At 40.0% G+C, this 24,976-nt stretch overlaps 1 protein-coding gene across 5 annotated transcripts in view; it reads left to right on the forward strand.

Moving 5' to 3' along the window:
- Positions 1-24,976, forward strand: part of LOC132378352 (copine-4) — a 347,486-nt gene that overhangs the window by 42,350 nt on the left and 280,160 nt on the right. For all 5 annotated transcript variants that reach the window (XM_059945192.1, XM_059945196.1, XM_059945195.1 and 2 more), the window contains exon 2: positions 18,168-18,358. In XM_059945192.1, the coding sequence (XP_059801175.1) occupies positions 18,188-18,358 (171 nt within the window). In that variant the 5' untranslated portion in view covers positions 18,168-18,187. The remainder of the gene's footprint in view (positions 1-18,167; positions 18,359-24,976) is intronic.

A 24,976-nucleotide genomic window follows, 5' to 3' on the forward strand; every position in this document is an offset into this window, starting at 1 on the left:
ACTATTTTAGTAGGTCCCAAAGTGAAACTATTTATTTTTTTATGTCAGGATTTTTCTTCTTTCTTGCTTGTTTCCCTCTTAATTAACTCCTTTGTTCCTAAGTGTTTTTTCTCTCTCCATTAATTTTTGTTTTTCCACTATCAAATATCCCATTGTAATGTGTGTTACTTAATTTTGTTCTCTCTCATTGTTGTGGATTTAGGAGTGTGGCATCTGGGTTGGTTGCCTCAAATTTTCCACATTTAATTATTGGGTGCTAACTTTTGTTATACCTTCGTCCAGTTAACAACGGGAAATCCTGTTTGAGCATGAGAATAAAATCCATAAGCACCTTGCCTATAATTCTGAAAGAATAATGGAACTGTTAAAATGGTACAGGAATAAATTAAACTGTTCTTTCAAAGATCTAGCATTGAATGCATGAGGCAAAAGGGCACCTGTATTGTGTGATTCCATGAACTTAGTCTTCTCACTCATTCACCCAGCCTTGCTCTCTCCATTCACATCATATTTCTTGGAGCACCTATTATCCAGCAGATCCCATAGCAACAGAAATCAGAACAAAATTCCCTTCACTTGCTGACTCGGTTTGAACAGGGAAAGACCGAAACCATCCAGGATATGCCCTCTTCTCACTATAATCATCAAGAAAGAGGTACAGAAGCCCGAGCAATTCAAGAACAGCTTCCTCCTCTCTGCCATCCAAATTTCTAAATGGACACTGAACACTACCTCAATACTTAAGCTTTTTGCATTGCTTATTTTAACTTAACTGTTTGAAATACATATATATATAATTACTGTAATTCAGTTTTTCTGTATTTATCATGTTTTGCATTGCACTGTTGCTGCACGTGTCATGACATACGCCAGTGATATTAAACCTGATTCTGAAAGACAACACGCGAATGCCTTCATTGTTTCTGGTGGTGATGGCAGGGTCAGCAAGCAGGTCGGTGGTTGGCAAAAGAGTTAGAAGTGGAGCAAAGAAAATTTACTGAAAGGGCACCGAAAGTGAAATCGGCTGGCGCTTTCAGAAAGGGATTGGCTTGAAGGAGACTACTTTGCATGGTCATGGAAAAAGCATACCATGATTAATTGTGAGGTTCCATCAAAGAGCCAACCCTGGCATAATGAGATGAAGAGTCACCTCCTCTGTATCATTTGATGCTTCTATCATTTCACTTCACCCCCGGAGCACTCTCCAGTAGGACCCTGCAGGAACTGCCTTCCCAGAGCTTAACCGGCTAAATAAATAATTCCTCTTGCAGGTAATTGCCTCCCTAAACTGGTCTCATTATATAAATTGTTGAGTAACACTGAGGTTTAGATATGTTCTGACAGCATTGGCTATATTGATAGAAGATTTATTAAGCAAATAGTTGGTTGGAAGAAATTATTGCTAAGTAAATACCAAGTAGATTGTACAGGTGAATAGCTCCTGTTATGATTGAGTCTTCGCTTAAATAAATAGCTGGCTGCAATAAATAATTAATTTTCTGAGTGAGTGCAGTAATTTTCAGCTGGCTTTGATAAATAATTCACTCACTGAATGAAAAAAATAAACTATTGATTTTTTTGAAAATCAGTAACCTTCTAAATGAATAAACCAAGTAGCCATGAACCAGTTTAAATCCTCTAATGGGAAATTGAAACATTTTTGCAGAGAATTTCATTGGGGAATAAGTTAAATAGTAAACAAGGGATTTTCTGAGTTAATTCAAAACTATCCTTGGAGAATTGCCACATATTTATCTCTCAGTCCAGATTAACTGAACAGTTAACCTTGTTCTAACCATCTCTGTGAATGTGAGAGATTCTGTTGCATAAATGGATGGCTGCATTTCCCACTTTACAACAATGAAAGTGACTCAAAATATAGCGAATTAATCCTAAAACATTTAGGAATGCATTGAGAATGATGAGCAAATAGCAGATGGCATAAAAATTGTTATGGTGGATAGTGAAACAGATGTTAAATGACTGGGAAAGTGGGTAAAGGGAGGCAAGTGTGAAGTGATGCATTTTGGGAAGTTGACCAGGCCAGGATATAGGTGAACAGCAGGGCCCTAGGGAGTACTGTTGAATAGAGAGACCCAGTGGTACAAGTACATCACGAGGAAATCTGCAGATGCTGGAAATTCAAGCAACACACACAAAATGCTGGTGGAATGCAGCAGGCCAGGCAGCATCTATAGCGAGAAGTACAGACGACATTTCAGGCCGAGACCCTTCGTCAGGACTCAAGTACATATTCTCTGAAAGTGGCAATACAGAGAGACAGGGTTATGAAGAAGGTATATTGCATACTTGCCTTCATTGGCCATGACATGTTTGCCTTCAGTGGCTGTGACATGCTGCTGTGTATGTGGCCTAGTTACACAACTATGTTATTAATAAAAACGCTGGAGATGGGAAATAAGTTTCATGGTTCTTTATTGGTAGAGTCTGAACTTGACACACATGTACAGATCAATATGTGCCTAATAGCGCATGCAACAATGTGTTACTAAAACATAAAGTAGTCCCTTATTATAATGTAGACTATACAGTACACTCCTCCCCTTTTATTAGTGTATCAACCTTTTTTTACTGGGGCACTAAGCTAAACAAATATGTTTACCCTTAACATGCAAATGCCTACCATTTGTTTACAAATTACAACAAAGTAACGTAATATCAAATTATAACAAACCTTTTTCTTTTAACTTTTGGTCTAAGACCCATTTAGAACACAAGTCTCTGCGGAGGTCTTCTGTGCCTCTCTGGGTAATGTCTGTCCTGAAACGTTTGCTTTGGAGAATGAGTCTCCACAGGTACATCAGGTGGGTTCTTGGTGCTGATGACACACTGATTTATAGATGAGGCTGATGTGATCACATCAGGAGTGTTTGCTTCTATGTCAGGGGAGTCCAGGCAAGGCGTCGTTGTATTTTTCACCTGAGCATCCAGGATTTGGTCCACATGACGTCTCCAATATGTTCTCTCCTACCACCACTATACATCAGTGGCCCGTCTATGGCAGAAATTGTACCCGGCTGCCGCTTTTCAGTCCGGCAATCACGTGCAAGAACTGACTGTCCCACACTGAAGCTCCATGTTGACTTAGCATTCACGTGTTTAACTGTCTGTTCTCCACATCACGCTGTACATCTGGTTTGAGAAGATGCATGTGGGACCTCAGGTTCCTGTTCAGAAAAATCATCGCTAGAGTCTGGTTGCATGTACTGCGTTACGATTGGCAAGGAGGAAGTTGTCTGTCTTGTGTTGTAGTGGTCAATTTTAGCTGTCCATTGCCTTGATGGGTTTCTTAAATGTCTGCACAAATCTTTCTGCCAAGCCATTTGTGGATGGTTGGTAAGGAGCCGATGTAAAGTGCTTGATTCCATTATTCTTCACAAAACTTTGGAATTCTTCTGAGACAAATTGTCGTCCATTGTCTGTGCAGATTTGCTCTGGTATGCCATTCCTGGCGAATGTGGCCCTCAGAACTGTAATGGTCTTTTCCAATGTGGTTGTCTTCATTTTGATGACCTCTGGCCATTTGGAATGTGCATCGACGGCAATTTGAAAAGATAGAGTCCATGAATGGTCCAGCAAAGTCGATGTGCAATTGTTGTCATGATAATGAGGGCCACTCCCATGGATGGAAAGGGGCTTGTACTGGTGTGTTCTGGATCTTTTGACATCCAGAGCAGTTCTTGGTCAAGTCTTCAATCTGTTTGTCAATTCCTGGCCACCACACTTGGGTATGGGCAAGGCTTTTCAACTTCACGGTACCCAGGTGCCCCTTGTGCAGATCCTCCAGCATCCCAGAGGAACCACAACTTGTGAACCACACACACAGATAATTGCTCCTTCCTCACTGAGATGGCTGGAAGCAGTGTGTTACTATGAGCTGGCCATCCCTTTACCATGATGTCATACACTTTTGACAACATAGGGTCATTTGCGTGTTTCTCTTTCAATGAGGCTGTTTGTCACTGGTAATTGTTCAGCTATTGTGTGAAAGACCTCTGCTGGATCCATTGTATAGATACCTCTGAAGTTGTCCGTGGTAAATGTGACAAGCCATCTGTGTTGCCATGTTGCTTGGTTCCCTTGTGTTCAATGTCATACATGTGATGTCATACCTAAGAAAAGAGACCATCACTGCAGCTTCTGTGCTGTCATCACTGGAGCACCTTTCCTTGGGTTGAAGATTGACACGAGAGGCTGATGGTCAGTAAACAGTAAACTTTTGGCCATTCAGGTAGTGACTGAATATCTTGACTTCCCACATGAGGCTTAGGGCATCTGTCAATCTGCGCATAGTTGCGTAAAGCTGAAGTTAGCATTCATGAGGCAAAGGCTATTGTTCTTTCTGAACCATCTGGAAATTTGTGTGATAACCCAGCTCCCATCCCATGGGATGAGGCATCACTAGCTGGTCGGACTGGTAAGGAGGGGTCAAAGTGCGTGAGGATCTCTTCTGAAGTTGAGTCTTGTAGTTTCTTGAAATGCTTTCTCACAGTTCTCAGTCCACTTCCATTATGTCCCTGCCTGTAACAGTGTATTTAGTGGGTGTAGAACTGTGGACAGGTTAGGCAAGAACTTGTGGTAATGGTTCACTAAACCAAGATATGCTCTCAACTGAGACACATTTTCAGGTGGTGGTGCCTTAAGCACTGCTTCTATCTTGTCTTGTGTTATGTGTAAGCCATCCTTGTTGATCACCTGTCTACAGTATGAGATTTCCTTTCTGGAAAAACTCATATTTTTGTCAATTAGCTCTGAGCTCATATTCTTGTAACTGGTGAGCACTTGTTCAAGGTTAGAAAGATGTTCATCGTCATCTTTGCCGGTGACAATGATGTCATCCAGGTAACACTGAGTCCCTGGAATCCCCTGCAGGACCTGGTCCATTGCGCTTTGCCAGATCGTTGAAGCAACACCAACCTGTTGTACTGGTCAAGTCCTTTGTGTGTATTTATTGTCAGGTATTTCTTGGATTCATCATCGACTTTCATCTGGTGATAAGCCTGGGCCAAATCACTTTTTGTGAAATGTTCCCCTCTTGACAGGAAAGCAAAAATGTCTTCAATACGATGTAGAAGATACTGTACTGTGCGGAGAACTGGGTTGACAGTCACTTTAAAGTCTCCACATATTTGCACCTTGGTTTTCCTGGTTTTGTGCTGGAGGTTTCCTTCATCACTGGAACAATAGGTGTGACCCATTCACTCCAATCCAACCAATGCTGTGCTTTGTCTCTGTAGGTCACTGTTACTTTAATTTTACCTTTGGGACGCACTCTCTGTCCTGTGTAAGTCTTTAGCAGTAGTTTAGTTTGTTTCAGAGGTATGTGAGGAAACAGTCATTTGCAGTCGTGTACAGAGATCATTGTTAAAGTTGAGCCTGTGTCCAACTCCATTTTCAGTCTCACGCCTGCCACTTATTACTCTTCGATCCTCTCTCTTTCAGGCTGTGAAGTTGCAGACAAGATCATTCACTTTTGTCTGAGTCATTTTCATCAGAACTACTTTCTTTCATTCTGTGTACATTGTTGTATTTTCCTCCCTGGGGTTTCTTGTTTCTCTGTATTTTGTCCTTTTCCTGCAGTTTACTGATTTTGTGTACTCTGTCAATGTGGCCCCGTTTGCCACAGTTTCTGCATTCTTTGTCTTTAAACCAACAGTCCCTCAGGGTCATGTGACATGTTCCCACAATGGTAACATTTCTTTCCTTCATTTCTGTTCAGTGACATTTTATTTGTAGCATATTCCAGAGATTTGTGTTGTATCTCTGAAGCACCCCGTGCTACAGTTTCCAATGATGCAATGTTCAGGGCCTCCTCTAATGTAAGGTCTTTTTCCACACAGGATCTTCTTCTGTGTGGTTTCACAGTGTATGCCACACACTAACCTGTCCCTCAATGCATCCGATAGACCAGCTCCAAATTGACAATGTTCTGTAATTTGTGAAATTCAGCACAATATTCAGAAATGCTTTCATTTTTGCTCTGATTCTGATTGTGAAATTTAAATCTTTCGGCAATGACCAGTGCTTTGGAGTTTAATGTTGTTGGAGAGTGTCTTTTTGCTTGAACATTTTATCAGCTGGCTTTTCAGGAGTTAACAAGCTCCATAGCAAGTTTGCTCCCGTAACACTGAGTAAGATGCTGGCTTTCTTTTCATCATTAACATCGTTAGCATCACAATATAACTCCACTCTTTCAATGTAAGTTACCCAGTTTTCAATGCTACTATCAAATGCTGTAATAGTTCCAATCATCACCATCTTTGTTATGTTAATTTAGTCCAGCTTTTTCCCTTGTTTTCTTTTTAGCTAGCTCCTTGCAGTCACTGCACATTGCACTTGACTCGCATGTCCTTTTTTGCAAGCACAATGAGTGCACTCCCTCCAGATGCATGTGTTTAACAGCTCCTTTTCATCTCCCTTCTCTCTCTCTCTCTCGAGTGTCGTTACTGACTAAAACATGGCGTTCTGATAAGATGTAGGTTGTTACAAATCAGCAACAATGAATATATAATTGAGGCAGGTTTTTTATAACAAATAAAATGTTTATTAAACACAGTAAAAACCCACAAGTAAACAAATGAATGACGTAACCGGAAGTCAGCTGCGATACGGTAGCTTGAACAGTTCTTAAAGCGGTAATGCGAAAACAGTTCTTAAAGTAGTAATGCAAAAGTCCAAAGTTTTACAGTCAGTTAAAAGGAGAAACTTTTTGAAAGATGTTAAATTCTCTTTTGTTGCATTACTGTTGATCCTAGCTGCAGTATGCTTTTCCTGGAGGATTTATGATCGAAGGAAATAAACGGCTTAAAAGGCACTGACCTTTCTTTGGCGTAACTTTGTATCCAACTCACTGCTCTTTTTATTGGCAAAGCAGGAATTATCACGGACACAAGTTACTACTTCCTCGTACGAAGATTAAACAAAGTTTGAATCTGTTTCACCGTTGACATTAACTTTCCAAATCCTTCAGTATGTCTGAACTCTGAAGAATCTTCACTCTCCACTGACTTTACTGGCAGTAATATAGCGAAACCGCCAGCAATAACTTTTGATACTTAAGGCAGAATATAAAACTCCACTTTTATACGAAACTGTGTCATAATATCGGAATACGCAGCAGCATGGAGTTCATAGCAAACTCCACCATGAACTGCCCATGTCACAGGGTGGGGTTCTCCTTTTATACCTGATTGGAAAAAAAACTATCGCATGACCTCACTGGAGGGAAAATGACATCACTCCCCCATCACAAGACCATTACTTCATGTCTAGCATAACTTCAATTACATCATGGTCACGTGACAGGTACAAGACACCCACGGGTACGTAACAAGGTTCATAATTCTCGTCGCCAATTTGTTGTGTATGTGGCCTGGTTACACAACTATGTTATTTTTTTTAAAAAGTGCTGGAGACGGGAAAAAGTTCTTTACTGGTAGAGTCCAAACTTGACACACACACTTACAGATCAATACGAGGCTAATAGCGCTTGCAACGATGTAAATATAAAGTAGTATAAATATAAAGTAGTCCCTTATTATAATGCGCATGCAATGATGTAAATATAAAGTAGTATAAATATAAAGTAGTCCCTTATTATAATGTAGGCCATACAGTACACCTGCCCTCATTGGCTGTGGTGCAGAGTTCAAGAGCTGGAATGTCATGATGCAGTTGTGCAAACGTTGGTTAGACCACATTTGGAGTTTGTGTGCATTTTTGCTCACCACACTACAACTGAGCTTGAGGGTACAGGACAAATTCAGAAGGATGCTGCTGGGACTGGAGGCTTGAGTTACACCAACAGATTGGGCAGGTTGCGGCTAGTTGGAGGCCAATGGGTGAACTTGTAGAGGTTCATAAAATGAGAGTGAAGGCATTCATGGGGCAAATACAATCTCTCTTCTCCCCCCCCCCCACAAAGGGAGGGGAGTTTAGAACCAGATGGCATAGGTTTGAAATGAGAGGGGAAGGAGTAAAGGGGATGTGAGGAGCAGGTGTTTCTCACAGAATGTGGTGGGTATATGGAACAAGCTCCCAGTGAAAATACTAGAGAAAGGCAGAATTATGTCCTTCAAAAGAAATTTCGACAGATGCAGGGATAGGAAAGATTTACAGGTCTAAAGGACCCGTTTTTGTACTGAACACTGTAACTCTCAATAATTTTTTATCTCTTATTATGATTGTCATTTCTGTATCTGTTTTTGCTCTGGATTTTCCATGTATGATTGTGAATGACAGCAAAATACTTTTGACGGTATTCTGCTGACTCAGTGCTGGTTGACATTCATGCTGTCAGAATCAGAATCAGGTTTATTATCACCGGCACGTGACGTGCAATTTGTTAACTTAGCAGCAGTTCAATGCGATACCTAATCTAGCAGAGAGAAAATAATAAATAAAATAAAACATAATAATAAACAAGTAAATAAATTATTTATATTGAATAGATTTTTTTTTAAGTGCAATAACAGAAATACTGTATTTTTTTAAAAAAGTGAGGTAGCGTACAACGCTTCAATGTTCATTTAGGAATCGGATGGCAGAGAGGAAGAAGCTGTTCCTGAACAGTGAGAAAGGGGCATGCCCTGGGTGCTGGAGGTCTTTAATAATGGATGCTCCTGCCCGTGAAGACAGCAGCCTTCCTGAGTTGCATTTCATGAGTTTTTTGCTGAGCCATTATGGGTATATAAGAGTTGATTGTTATTCTTGAGGACAAAGTACTGAGTCTCGGGTGTTACAATCAGGGGATCAGTGGGGAATCCAGAAGGACTGTCTCTATGCATCAATAATAAAATCATTCAGGATCCATGGTTATGACTGCAACCTGGTCACTGGACTGGGATCAATATTCTGGTGAGGATTGGAATGAGTCCACAGAGTCACAACATATATATGGTGCTCTGATCCTGTTCTCCATCACACAAATATTGGGCAACGTGAACCTGTTTGGTGCCGTGTTTGACAGGAGTGCGACTGAATTTACCGTCGAAGTGCAATGATTAATCTGCACCGAAACTGCTTTGTCTTCTAAGCACCAAGGATATATTCCCTGATGTTATTGTCCCACATTGCAGCAGTGATCGCACTCTCAGGAAACATCTTTGGCTGTAAAGCATTTTTGGAAGTCTTGAGGTTAAGAAAAAGAATGTTGAGTATAACAGAATAATCAAACTCATAGACCTCATCTTTTTGGATCTGATTTAATGAATTATGTATTGGCCAAGATTTCTATAGATAACTTGCAGTTTAATGAAAAACAATTTATGTCCTATTCACATTGTGCATAAATCAGAATCGGGTTGATTATCACCAGCATGTAGAAGTTTGTTAACTTAGCAGCAGCAGTTCAATACAAAGCATAATCTAGCAGAGAGAGAGAGAGAGGGAAAAAATAATAAATAAAATAAAACATGATAAATAAACAAGTGAATCAATTATGTATTTTGAAAAGATTATTTAAAAATGTGCAAAAATAATCAAGTTGTACTGTTGCAAAGTGATTTTAGTGTATACAGAGTTGGCAATATGGCAAGATTTCCTCAGGGTGCTTTGTGTGTTGAAATTGTTAGCACTTTTCCAGTTTCCATTCAGGTAATCTCATTTTCTACTATGTGTTGAAAGACAATGAATTGGAGAGATCCTTTGTAAAATGAATATTTATAATTTAAGAGCTATTAATTATTCCTTTTGTTAAAGTTTATTAACACTATAGGTGTACTATGATATACCACTCTAAGTTAGTTGAGCAACTTCCCTTGTGTGATGTTTTCTCTTCACTCTATCACCTTTTGGGAGAAGTTTAGTTTGTTTGTCTACAGTCTTATCTAACCAAAGTATGTTTTTTTTCTATTGAGGGGTGAACATTATTGTGTAATTATGACGTATTAGAACCTTCTATGAAGTGCTTTGGGATGTTCAATAAAGTGGGGCATTTTAAGTGACAATTTTAAAATAATCATTATTAAAACTTGCATTCACAATGACGTTGAGACCAATCAATCTCTTCTTGAAGAGAGGTGCTAGCTCTTATCTGTCAGAGGGAGGTTAATCTGTGTCCTAGAGGTAAGAGGATGGTGTTCAAATCAGGAATATTGGAATATATTTCAGTCACATACACTTCTGTCATTGCTTATTGTTTTTCTCGTGACACATCCTTGTTGCAGTTGTTTGAAACTCCTTCCCATTACTGTAGCTCTTGACAAGTCTACTCTATAGACAAGATCAGAATCTGTTTTTGAACCTGAGCAATGGATGGCTTACTTAAAACAAAACATATTAAAAGGCACTGTTGGGAGACCATAAATACCTCTTTCTCCATCTGTAGACATCCTTGGTATCGATACGATCTCAGAATAATCATTAAATATTAAAGATAAAAGAGAGGCTTTCATAGCTAGAGCATATTTCATCATCTCTTAGGAAATAGAAGCAGGATTATGACATACACACAAAATGCTGGAGGAACTTAGCAGGCCAGGCAGCACCAATGGAAAAGGTTCCATAGATGCCGTCTGACCTGCTGAACTCCTCCAGCATTTTGTGTGCATTGCTTTGATTTCCAGCATCTGCAGACTTTCTCTTGTTTGTTAGCAGGATAATGTCAGCTGGGATGATGGCTATTCTCTTACTAGTGGTGTTCTGCAGAATTCTGTTCTGTGACGCTAGCTTTTCTTTTGTGATTTTTATAAATGACTTGGGTGAAGAAATGGAGTGTTGGGGTTAGTTAAATTTGCAGGTGACATAAAGGTTGGACGTGTTTTGGATAGTGTATAAGGTAGTTGGAGGTTGCAATGGGATATAGACAGTATGCAGAGTTGGGTGGAAAGTTCAATCCAGAGAAGTGACCACACTTTGGAAGATTGAACTTGAAGGCAAAGTTAAAAGTTAATGGAAGGATCCTTCACAGTATGGAAGAACAGGAGGATCATGGGCTCCAAATCCATAGATCCATCAGTGTTGCTGTGCAAGATGATAGGGTTCTAATGTAGACGTATGGTGTGCTGACCTTCATTAGTTGGGGAATTGAGTTCAAGAGCCAAGAGGTAATATTGCAGCTCTATGAAACTCTAGTTAGACCACACTGGGAGTCCAGTTCAGCTCGCCTCATTAAAGAAGAATGTGGAAGCATTAGAAAAGCTGAAGAGAAGCTTTAACAGGATGCTGCCTGGATTAGGGAGCATGTCTTATGAGACGTTAAGTGAGTTAGGGCTATTCCCTTTGGCATGAAGGAGGATGAGAAGCAGCTCGTTGGAGGCACATAAGATGATAGGAAGTGTGTGTGTGTATGTGTACAGCTAGCAGTGGCCAAAACCATAAGACATCCTTTTTAAGATGAGTGGAGGAACATCAAGGAGAGATGTCAGAGGTTGTTTGTTTTTTACAAAGAATAACAAGTATCTGGAATGAACTGTCGGGGAGAGTGGTACAGGCTGACACAATAGGAATATTAAAGAGGTGTGCAGAAAATAGAGGCTTACAGGGTGTGTAAGAGGGTAGCGTCAGATTGATCATGGAGCAGGTTTATGCTGGTTGGCACAATATTGTGGGCTGAATGGCCTGTACTGTGATGCACTATTCTAGCTTCAATGCTTTTCCCATGGTGCTACTTTACCTGCTCTAACCCTATAACTCTGCATTCCTTTAATATCTAAAAAATCCATCGACCTATGTGTGGAATATAATCAGTGACTGAGCGCACACAGATACTTTAGGGAGCAAATTGCAAAGTTTTGCTGCCATCTGGGTGGAGAAATTTCTTATTTCAATTTTGAATGCCCAGTCCTTATTCTGGTGCGACTGCCAAAGTCAGAGGAAATAACTTTTCTGTTGAAGTCAGTCAAAGCCTGTAGCTATGTTTCATTGAGAGCTCTTCATTTCCTTCCAAATTCAGAAGAATATATACACTCAGGAAAGCGAGCTGCTATTGCTGTTTGTAGGTTAATTGGCTGCAATCATTTGTTCCTCATGAAGTTGGGGATCATCTGGGATAGACATTAAGGACCAGGGGCATTTTTATTGATGTGGGCTGGATGGTCCATGTGGAGAAAGATAGCGTAGTAGTGGAATAGGTAGCAGAATGTTTTACAATGCCAGCAACTGGGGTTTAGTTCCCGTTGATATCTGTAAGGAGCTTGTTTGCCCTCCACGTGACTGCCTGATTTCTGGTTTCCTCTCACATCCTAAAAACTTATGGGTTAGGATTAGTAAGTTGTGGGCATGCTACATTGGCACTGGAGGTATAGCGACACTTGTGGGCTGTCCCAGCACAACCTGGGACAGTGTTGGGTAGCGACTGTACGTTTCTATGTTAACCTAATGAAAGGTCTCAGCCCAAAGCGTCGACTGTTTATTCCTCTAGCATTTTGTGTGTGTTACTGCATGTTTTGATGCTTCAATGTATATGTGACTATTAAAGCTAATCTTGTTCTTTATAATGTGTGTTGAGAGGCCTGTTTCCATGCTGTGTGTATCTCTATGGTTATCACTCTAATTGTTTTATCTACCTGCGTCACCAACATCTTTCTAATAATCACTATTCTGGGTTTCTTCTTGGCTTCTCTCCTACCAAAGTACATTCTGTAGATGGTGCAAATTGCTGCTACTGTGCCTTGGTGGAGTGAAGGAATGGTTATGCATAGGGTGCCTATCAAATGGACTGCTATATCCTGTAGGGTATTGGGCTTATTCAACGCTGTTGAAGCTGCACTCATCTAGTAGTGAAGAGCTTTCCATCACTCTTCCGACTTGCCCCGGATAGGTGGGGGCAGGCTTTGGGGAGTTTTGAGATGAGTTACTTGCCACTGGGTTGCTAGTCTTTGATCTGCACTTGTTACTACGTTGTGTAATTGATTTTAGTTCCTTGACCAAATGATTGTTTCATTACAACAACGGCTATATCCCATTCCCTTTACGTATTCCTATAAAGCCTTCCAAGTCGTACAGCACTCAAATCTCTTCACATGTTGGATGTGGACTTCTTCAAAAACAACTGTTTGCAATTAACTCTTGAGTTCCTGCCTAATGTGCTTGTAATTTGCCCTAATCCAGTTTAGTGATGGCACACAAGGTCCATACTTGTCCATATCTATAGCTATCTTGAAACTTAAGGAACTGGTTTTACCATTCCCTGTTTCTCACCCATTGAAAGGTCAGTCACCTGGCCAGGTACATTACCCAACATGAGATCATGTACATCCCCTCCCCTTGGTCTATCTACATGTTGATTTAACAGATCATTTTGGATGTACCTGAACAAAATTCTGCCCTGTCTATACCTCTTGCACTAAGGTGGTCCCAGTTTATATGAGGGAATTTGAAGTCCACCATGACAACAACCTTATTAATTTTATACCTTTCCTTAATCTGCTTTCATATCTGATCCTCAATATCCCTAGAGGCTATTGCGGGGGTGTCTGTTGTACAATTCCATCTGATTGATCCTTCTCTAAATAGTTACACTCATGTAGACTCAGTGGATGAGCCCTCCAATACGTCCCCACTGAGTGCAGCTGTGATATTGTCCCCTTGATTAGTAGTGCAACACGACCACCATCTTTTACCTCCCTCGTATATTTTCTAAAACATTGAAACCCTGGAACATTAAGCACTCATTCTTGTCCTTCTCTCAACCAGGTCTCTGTAATAGCCACTACACCTTAGTTACACGTATTGATCCATGCTCAAGATCAAAGTCATTTCATTATCAAAGTTCACGTATGTCACTATATACCACCCTGAGGTTCATTTTATTGCTGGCATTCATAGTAAACAGAAAGAACTGTTTCTTTTTACAGCTTTCAACCTCAGCTGAAAGAGTGCTCATCACTGAGCCTCAGAGGATTTCTCTCTTAAGCATTTTTAAGTTGCACACGATTTCTAAAACACAATGAATTTCTAAAACATAGGTACAATTCCTATAAACCAAAAAGACATACCAACAATGCAGACAAAATAATCGTCCATCACAGACATTAAAGGCAGAGGAATGGATTCTAGTTCACCCTGTGTATCTTTCCTGATTCTTGATGTTCATTATCCCGTTCCTAATAACCTGAACTGCTCTCTACATTTATTGTTTCCTTCTCACTTGTGATATTTCCTCAGACACTTTTTTTTTACACAAATGAGCTGAAAGCTTTTAGGAGACATAACTCCCAGCTACCCACTGTCAACGCTATGAAGCTAAATTCTAGTAGTATGTAAAACTTCTCATGTTAATAGTTCAGTTACTGGTCTGCTAAATGATACCATTCATCTGGTTTGCAAGTGACTTCAAACTAAGTAACTTAGCCAGTGTTGTCTATTTTGAAATATGCCAAATGAAATAACCCATTGTCTTGTACTGTATCTCTTGAGCAGCAATAAACTTGGAGTTGCCAGCTAGCAGTCCGCTCCATAGATAGAGCTTCTTTGCAAAGCTGCATTTTAACTTCAAGTTGATTACTGATTCCGATTTACATTTCAAGAACTGAAGACCCATTTGCTCCCAAAAGCTAAACAAAGAAACAGTAGGTCTGAGTTGTTCTGATCTTGACAATTAATTTGCAAATATTTCATCACCATGCAAGGAGACATTATCAGTGCACTATTAACTTTTGATGTGTCCTCTGAATACCAGGCCTTTATATACGTACCAATCAGCTGATTGGTCATCGTTACAGAAACTCAGTTATGATGTATGATGGAGGAAATCTCCTTGCTGATAGGCTGCGTGGTGAACTCCATGTGTTGTGGTCTGGAACTTTGCCTGTATTGGCTCATAAATGGGATGAAGCGTATTTGCTTGCGCCACGACTTTCATTGATGGCTAGCTGAACGTGTGCCCCTTTTTTGATCTTCATCGGTAGAGACTGCAGGGACCGCAACAAATACTACGTCAGCCAAACCAGGAGAAAACGACCCACAAGAATCCAAGAACATCTACTGGCTGTAAAGCAGCATGGTCAACTCTCACTCGTCTCTACCCAAGAAGATAGTGGCACAAATTCGACTGACACTAGTGAAAGTCAAACACGCAGCATACAAGAGCATTTGCAGAAGCTTAGTTTTCCGCAAACAATTCTGTAAACAGACATGTAGACTTAATCTAGGCAAAATTCTAGTTCACAGCAGATGGAATTCACCACACAACCAATAAGTTATGTAAACGCCTCCCTACATCACAGCTGAGTTTCTGTAATGATGACCAATCAGCTAATTGATCAGTATATAAAGGCCAAGCATTCAGAAGACTCACTACAAATTAACTGATGATATCTCCATGTATGGTGATGAGTGGAGGACAACTCAACCCAACCAGCAAACACCTGAGCTACGTTTTCCAAATTATTTCCAATAAACAAAAAATTAGTTGGGAAATTAACATGCACTGTTTGATCTTACAAGGGGTAACTGTTGTAGTTAGGATGCTAAACTTGGCAAAACGTGGCCTCCTTGCCCAAGAAACAAATATTCATCACAGTAAAAGTAGGTAGAGCATTCGCTTGAGTTGAGTATGATGTTCTCCTAAAGGGTTGTCTATTGGTGGGTCCTCAGGTGGCTGATTCAGGATTCGCATATCCGGAATGTCAGAGTGGATTCCCTTGATGAAGAATGCCTTTGTGTCTTTGTGGCATGGAATGCAAGACGGCTGGGCATCCTTCTCTGCTCCAATCCCATTGTGATGTCATCATATAACCATATAACGATCACAGCACGGAAACAGGCCATCTCAGCCCTCCTAGTCCGTGTCGAACTCTTAATCTCACCTAGTCTCACCTACCTGCACTCAGCCCATAACCCTCCACTCCTTTCCTGTCCATATACCTATCCAACTTTACCTTAAATGACACAACTGAACTGGCCTCCACTACTTCTACAGGAAGCTCATTCCACACAGCTATCACTCTCTGCGTAAAGAAATACCCCCTCGTGTTTCCCTTAAACTTCTGCCCCCTAACTCTCAAATCATGTCCTCTAATTTGAATCTCCCCTACTCTCAATGGAAACAGCCTATTCACGTCAACTCTATCTATCCCTCTCAAAATTTTAAATACCTCGATCAAATCCCCCCTCAACCTTCTACGCTCCAATGAATAGAGACCTAACTTGTTCAACCTTTCTCTGTAACTTAAGTGCTGAAACCCAGGTAACATCCTAGTAAATGGTCTCTGCACGCTCTCTAATTTTTTGATATCTTTCCTATAACTTCTACCAACTTCACCATTGAGGTCTTGATTGGGCTGCTCTTCGTCTGGAACACACCCACCCCAACCTTACTGTCATGGGTGACACTTAAGGCCCTCAGGAGCTCACAAGGCTCTCCATCATGACAAAGTGATGACCCTTGGAGGGAATATTGAAGAATTTGAACTGTAGCACAGTAGTTAACAGTTGACGGTGACTTGACATGCGATGGACAGAGGCTCTGGGGAACGTGCAGAGAAATACTGAATGCCATTGGCAATCTGAGGTTAAATTTTATTGACAAGGCTGATCATAATGGGTTTTCTTTGATAGAAGAAGTACAAGGTTGTAATGATAGAATTGCAAAGTTATGATAAAGTGAACATGAAACATTTCCACTCATTAAAAACAAACTAGAGTCCATCAAGGTAAGACAATGACATTCTATGAGGAATTTTGGGAGGAAGAACTTTATGATGGAAACTGTGGGAATGTGAAACTTGCACTTTGCTAAGATGAGGTGAATGGGACAAAGGCATAAAAAGGTGGGGAAAAGAGTAGTTTCCTGAGGATGAATGGGCTGCATTTGAATGGAACACAAATGCTGGCTCAGACCAGATGGGCTGAATGGCCTGCTTTTGTACTGTAGATTCTTTATAGTTTATGCATCCATAAAAGCATCTCAGAATGGATCAAAATGAAAAGCTTTAAAACTACTTCAAACTTTAAGAGTAAAATAAAAACATAAAATGATCCTCTTGACGGTTAATTATAGCTTTTACATTTATAATTAATATAAAATTAGGCCATAGTTTTGTAAATGAAAGCTTCATAATGATGGTACGGTGTGTGACAGATTTTAAACTAAGCCTCATAATAAGGATGTAGTGTTATTAAGGAGTGTTATTACCAGTGCCATGTAATACAGGTGCATAGCAGAGGATTTAACCTGAATACTTCATCTTAAAGCTATGATATATAACTGTGCAACATGCACAAAAAGCTGGAGAAACTCAGGAGGTCAGGGGGCATCTGTAGACATTTTGGGCTGAGACCTTTCAGCATTTTGTGTGTGTTGCTCAAGATCTTAAGCGTCTGCAGTATATCTTGTGTTATATTCGCCCTTTATTGCAGTTGGGTGTGTATCAGAGGAAATGCTAGAGTTTAACTCTCGTTCCAACACCTAACTTACTTTACACATTCTCAGTCTTTTCACAGAGCAAGTAATGTAGGACCCAGCAAATCCTTGATTAGGCTGAAATGGATTATTATTCAAGCATTTTGAAAACATGCTAGTTAAGTCAGAGACGATTAAATGGAATGAGATATTTTTCTGTATGAACATCCTCAGCCTCCTGGAAACTGATCTGATGTGGAAATCTGAGATGATTCAAAGTCCTGCCACTAGCATTCTAATTCACACCAAGCCTTCTATACTCACAGCACCTTGCTTGCTGTTTTATACTAGATATGATTTTCAAATTTCTCATCCTTATTTATAAATCTGCAATGACCTTGCATCCACCCCAATCTTTAGCAGTAATCTTGATCAGTTCTACAATACTCCAGGATGCCTGAATTTCTCCATTTCTGAGCACTAGCTCACTCCTGAATTTAATCACGCTATTCTTCAGCTCCCAACACCCTAAAGGCTGAAATTTGCTCCTTACATCTCTGCACATGACCATCTCTTTCCTTTATCAGATGCTTTACTTTTATCTTTGTAATCAAGCTGATAGTCATCTTCCTCAGCATCTCTGTGGACAATCACATAACAGTATTTATAGTGCAGAAACTGGCCATTTTGCTCACCATGTAGTGCCTGGAGATATTTTACACAGTGCCTTTAAAGATGCCCATACAAATAGTTAATAACATTAAAACACAGCAGTTTATATTTTCAACATTTGGCAATATTTACCAAATCCTTGGAGCTCCAAAGACTAGCAAACTTAGAAATTTGTCAATTTTTCTTGCAGTGTAACGTGTTGCGAAGAGGATGAGCAACATTTATGAGTCAGCTGCCAATACGCTGGGACTATTTTCCAGCCCCTGCCTGACGAAGGTGGAATTGCGGGTATCGTGCAAAGGGATATCGGATCGGGATGCACTCTCCAAGCCAGACCCCTGCGTCATCCTCAAAATGCAATCACATGGACAATGGCTAGAGGTATGGTTTAGCAAAAACTTGTTTCTTTGTTTATGAGCATCATGCTCTGTATATACCTGCAATTCTCATTTATTTGTGCTGTACGAGATTGTTGTGGTGTAGAATCCCAAACGGAATTTGCTCTAGAAATACTTTGTAAATAACCTACTTCTTTGCTGTCAATTTAAAGATGCAAAACACAAATAATCCAGTCTTGATGATCAACTTCTCACATTCCTGCCTCACTTTTTGGTGTAGAACTGACCAATAGTGCCTATTCGATGTACACTTATTGCCCAGTTATGTCAGCCTCAGCCTTTGGATAGTCTTCTTAAGATGCGTAGATTTCCAATTGTTTAAAAATTTTTTTTTTTTTAATTTCCAATGTGCCCACCACTGAAAGAACAGATTGCACATTTTTCCCATAGGAAGCTGGACCTCTTTTCTATGTGTTTCAACTTGTGTTATACTACCTGACTCCACCTATGTTTCAGCTCTGCTGCAGAACTGTTGAAACCTTTAGCTCTCTTATTGTACCTTTTTGTAGCTCCCTGGCCATCCTCCCTTGGTGACCTCCAGGCCATCGAAATCTCTGCTGCCCTCATCGTTCTTTGCATTATATGAATGTAAGAATTTATTAGAGAAGGGAGTGAGCCATGCAGCACATTACCCCTGCTGTGCCATTTAATAAGATCACAATAGATCTGAATGTAATCTCAGTTCTTCACTCCTGTCTACCTTTGATTATCTTTCACATCTACTTATTAACGATCTCTCTACCCCAGTCTTAAAAATATTAAATGTCTCTGTGATGCACCATCAATAACTCTCGGAGACGAGAGGTGAACGATAGGCTTTTATTAGCTGCAAGAGACCACCACACAACATCCTGGAGACTGAGGGAGGAGCAGTGCCTGCAATCGCCTTTATACAGGGGTCTGTGGGAGGAGCCACAGGAGCAGTCATCAGAGGGGCGTGTCCAGACAGGTATATGTAGTTCACCACACTCTGCTTCTTACAACCTTTGAGCAAGAGTTAATTTTGGTATATCTAGATGAGCATGTGATTTGCCGATGTATACAAGTGTTGGTAAATAGGATTAGTTAGATGATTGCCATAGACATGAAACCTCTGTTTCCATGCTGCATGACTTTGATTCCATGACATTATTTTAGCTCTCCTACTTGTGGGCAATATCTACATTTTCTCATCTGTTTACTGGCATACACTGACTCCTTTTCGATCAATAATTTAATTATTTTCGCTTTTTCAAATTTCTTCTATGGCCAGTATAATTTTAGCTGGATTATTCCCCCCCCCCCAACCCCCATATCCATAAATTGAGATTATCGACATTTCAGATTATATACCATCCTCTAATACTGGCCTTCTGATGTGACCCCATTTTAATCTCTCCACCATTAGTGGTAATGCCTTTAGCCGCCCACAGAGCCAGCTTCTTTGACCGAGTTACCAACCTTCAGCACAAATACCTTATGTACCATTGGGCCAGTTTGCTTTTTATTTTAATGGTGCTCCAATGTAACGCCATGGAATGTTCATGCTTTGATAAAGGTCTTGCATAAATGGAAGTGGTAGTGAGTGAAACGTTTCTGTCTGCCTGCATCTAACGTTATACTGACAGGTGACTTCATCCCTTTGGCAGTGCCTGTCAGATGTTTCTGTTATCAGGAGGGATGAGGGAGTGATTTACCTGTTTTCTTCCTTTCTCCTTGAGCTTGCCTTGGGGCACCCTCCCAACAACATGATTACACATTAAAGCTCAATACACATATGCGCTGTCTTAATGTCTAACCACCCAGGTGTGATTGTGATGAGGCTCTGATTTCCTGCTTCCTTTTCTTTCGTGCCTTCTGTCTTTCTCCAGAAACAGTTTTTGACTATTTTTCTCCGGAGCTACTCTACAGTTCTTTTGATTTTAGGATCACAAATGGGAATCTGAACTAGCCTATGCTCAAAGCAATGCCCCGTTTTCTTTCACAGTGAGTAATTCTTAAGAAAAGTATAATTGAATGGACAGCATAAGGTTTCGTAATTCTAAAATAAACTAATTAGAAGAAGAACGGGAGCTGGGAGATAACCATGTTCTTAGTTTCACTTTTGGCGAGATGCACACTCATCACCTGGTGGAATGATAACGTATGCCATTCACATACTTTACAGATAACCCACAATTTATTATGTAAACAACACACAATTCTTAATCGAACAATATACTTATAATATTACTGGAACATAGAAATGCACAATAGAGGGAAGGTCACTTGTACAACTATTTGTTGTGACTGGTCATATCATTAACCACTATCATTTACACCAAAGGAAACTGTTCTGCAATTAGGTTATCTTGAACGCAGTTTCAAAAGGGTGTACTGTCACCTAATCATCCTGTGGACCTCTGTGATTCAAAATTTTCCTGATCTGTTCCTTACATGTCGCTGTGGTTTGGCTTGACAACATGATTTCATTATGATTATGTGTTGCAGTGAAATGAATTGAAAGACTATGTATTGTCTGGTGTTGCTATGAAGTCTGCTGGAGTTCAATGTAAATCTACTTTTGTTCCCAGTATATCAAACATAATTATATGTTTTCAGTATATGAGTATCACCAAAATAATCCAAATTCAGAGAATATTTACCTACATTTATAAATGTGCATATGTTAAGTAAATTGATTGTTTTGTGACTCAAAGTCAAAGTAAAATTTGCTGTCATGGTGCATACATTTTTACCATGTGCTACCTAGAGATTCATTTTCTTGCAGAGATTGAGAGGAAAATAAAGAAATGGAATATAATTTATGAAAAAATGCATAAATAAGGACAGACTTGAGTCAAGGTTTTTGTACTATGTTATTGTCTTCTGGTAGGTGAGATATTTGCAGCAAGATATTTTAATGTTTCAAGGAGAGTTGTGAAGTACAGTGCAAGGAATAAAAATAAAAGCTGCTGATTCCGGTCTGTTGGGGTAATAGCTATGTTGTGCCAGTTAAATGTGCTGAGGAGAGAACAAGGATGTCTAGGTGACAGATATTAGTAGCAGCTGGGGGAAGGTTTTAGACGGTAGAAGGTCATTTGCATAGATTATCAAAATGATGTGGTTTTTGTGTTACTATTGCTTATAGAATCAAACGTGCAGAGTGGGATATAATCAATAGCTAATGTGTTTGATTTTGGCAACCAAAGATGAGGAGCAAACTGCCAAGTTCTTGTAGTGACATTGGCAATGAAAGAAAACTGAAATGATAGTGTAGGTTTTCATAAATCAAATGGCTGAGGTGTTTTAAGTTTAAAGGAAACCGTAGCAACTCGCTTCATTGTCAGCCAAACACAATGTAAAGTACGGTAAGTAACTTTGCGTCATTACATCACATTAGACCAGCTTCTTAAAGTGATCCCTGACTCAATGTCAGTGGTTGTGAATTATGCAGATGTCTCCACCTCTTTCATTACCTTTCAGTGTTAATTCAGTTATATTCCAAACTATGTTGGTTCTGTTTCTCTAGGTGCCTCTACTGCTTCTGGATTCCAAAGTGGTGATTCCCAATGAGTTGAAGGGCCAGCTTGTAGTTAAGGAATGTTGTGTAAATCAGAGAGCAGCTCTTGGATTATATACATCTTCAGTTAAATGCAGAAATCCCCAAGATGCTGACCGTAATTCTTCGCTACATGGTGTTATAGACGTTTCTGGTGTAATCTTGGGAAACTGATGATCTAACAAGAATTTCAGGTTCTTAAAAACTAATCTCACTGTTTTAAAAAAAGACCTTGAAGTGCTATGAATTTTCCATGAGTATTTGTGGAGGCATTCTCATGCATAATTTATGCTTAACAACATCGCTGGCCTCAAAACAGTAATTTAACTGCATGGTTTGTAACTCTCTCAGAATCTGTTTCAAAACATAAGAGATTCACAGTGAGATTTTGCATGGAAAAAGGCCCTTTGGCCTGCTGCGCCCATGCCAACAGCACACCTAAATTAACCCCAACTTTTTATTCTTTCCACATTTTTGTGATCTCCTCTGAGATTCTATCATTTATCTTTTCACTGGGGGCAATTTAAAATGGCCAGTTAACCTGGCAATCTGCATGTCTTTGGGATGGCAGCACACTAGGACATCCAGAGGAGAGTGGCATGGTAGTGTAGTGGCTAGCGTAATGCTAATACAGTGCCAGTGACCTGGGTTTAATTCAGGCACTGCCTGTAAGAAGTTAGTACATTCTCCCCGAGACCCCATGGATTTCCTCCAGGTGCTCGGATTTCCTCCAGGTGCTCGGATTTCCTCCAGGTGCTCGGATTTCCTCCCACTTTCATCAAAGGATATGGCAAGAAGGCAGGTGTATGTGGTTGAGTGGGATCTACGATCAGCCATGATGAAATGGCAGAGCAGATTCAATGGACTGAATGACCTAATTCTACTCCTATGTATTATGGTCTTATTTACCCAGGTAGTAGTTTAATTGGTAGTATGTATAATTGGTTGGTGTAGGCTCATTGAGCTGGAAGGGCCTCTTACGTGCTGTATCTCTTAAGGAAAAAAACAATCTGGGTGAATATGCATGCAGACAGCCTCAATGTCAGCTGTACTCTGATCTCTGGTGCATGCAGAGCATTTATTTCCATTCTTATTTTAAATAGTTGGATGTTCGCATTTTAATTTTAATTTTTGATTAAATGTTTAAAATTTTAACTTTTTAACTTTTGCTAATTGAGTGAATTCATTGTGTTTGGTAGCCTAACCTGATGACCTTGTGCACTGGATGTTGGGGATCTCGTTGAACTGAGGCCCAACTAGCACTGAGAAAGATGAAGTCTGTGTCACCAATATTGTTAGGCTTTTGCTTTCCTTTGAGTTCAGCAGAAAGTGTTTTCACTTTATTGCAGCCTGTAAAGTATCCATTGATAAATAATTTTCAAATGCTGTTCTCAAGACACTTTGAGCATATTGCATTTGCCCTTGCATTGTCAAATAAAATGTAGGTTCCTATCACTTGCTTAGGACCCCAGTTTATCTAATTTCTGAGAAACGTGTAGGTTTAAACTGGAATTGCCAAACGTTACTAGATATCTGTAGGAGATCTAGATCAACTTTACCTGGGCTTGTGTCATAATCCTGAACCCCCGTCTTTTCAGGCAGCAATATTCTTGGATATGTCCAAGGATGGACCTCTACCAAGTGGAGCCTGAAGCGTGCATTGCCATTGGCCAGCTCTGTGAAGAAGCTCACAGCCGTGCATTTCTATTCATGCCTGTCATTTCATTTGACAGTTCTGCTGCAATGTCCCAGAAGCTCTTAAACTTACTTTCTCTCATGTTATCTTTCTAAGTAATTGCAACCTAGACTAATTATTATCAAAGGAATCGCCATCATATGCTATAAAAGAGCATCAAGCTACTTTATCCATCTTTTCAGTAGCGATGTAATAAATGAGTAGTTAAAGTATCACTTCAGAGGCTTTTGTCCTTTGTGCTTTTCAACGGCAAAGCATCTTTCCAACAGATTCAAGTTCCTCGGCATCCACAACATTGAGGACCTCATGTGGTCTGTGAAAAAGCACAACAGTGCCACTTTCACCTCAGACGGCTGAGGAAGTTTGGTATGGGCTATTGGAGTATAAAAGTTGCAACTTGCTACTTGCTAGAGAATGAAATCCTATGAATGTAGAAGACAATGTTGTGTTAATGAGAGGTAGCTAAGAGATGTAGATTAGTACATTGTAGTGTTCTCGCTTGGGTGTAACAGAACGCCGAACTAAACACCGAGTTAAACCGTAGTCAATGAAAACAGGATTGCTGTAAGATTAACCGTTTACTGTTCACTCTTCCCCATTAATGTATGGTGAAAACTGTTGATAAAACAATACAAGATTTGTACAGCATTTGTTTCCTTGATATTACATTTACATCATAAATACTTGCAAAGGTAAAACTACAACAACTACATTACATTAAAGTGCAGCATACAGTCAGAATCTACCTACGCCATTGACTGCTTTAAATACACTTCAACACAAACTATCCGCAACTCTTTAACTAACGAAGACATAAACCTTATCGACCGTCGTTACTTTTAACAGAATCGGCGTTAACATTTTAATTCAACATATCGATTATCTCATGACTTACGGCGTTGCCTCACTATGTTTCTAGTGCATAGGAAGACAACTTTTCTTGCGCTGGACTCGCACATGTGTGCCCCCCCCAACCTTCCCGTTTCTCCAAACCGGTATTTTCCCACAGGATGCGGCGAAACCGGATGTGACGTCATCGCATGCCGCGATATATCACAGACAACGAATTTACTTTAAACAATCCTAACTTTAGCTAGAAAATGCTAACCACGACTTACTAAAGCGAAAATATTATAAACTAAACAAATGCCTTAAAGGCAACACACTCCCCGCCTGACCTTCGTAAGGTCACAATGAACATAATACAAAACTTCAGTCTCTAATCAGTCCTTAGATAGAAGTAGAATGACTTTTGTAACTGGCCTTTGGTAAATTTTCACATCACCTTGGTCGGTAGTTTTCAACTCAACCTTCCTGACATGTCTATCCCTGCTAGGGAATGTAGCAGTGATTCTGGCCATTGGCCAGCAGTTGCGGGCGATTTG

This window comes from Hypanus sabinus, chromosome 20 (assembly GCF_030144855.1).
Source record: "Hypanus sabinus isolate sHypSab1 chromosome 20, sHypSab1.hap1, whole genome shotgun sequence".
NCBI classification, from domain to species: domain Eukaryota; kingdom Metazoa; phylum Chordata; class Chondrichthyes; order Myliobatiformes; family Dasyatidae; genus Hypanus; species Hypanus sabinus.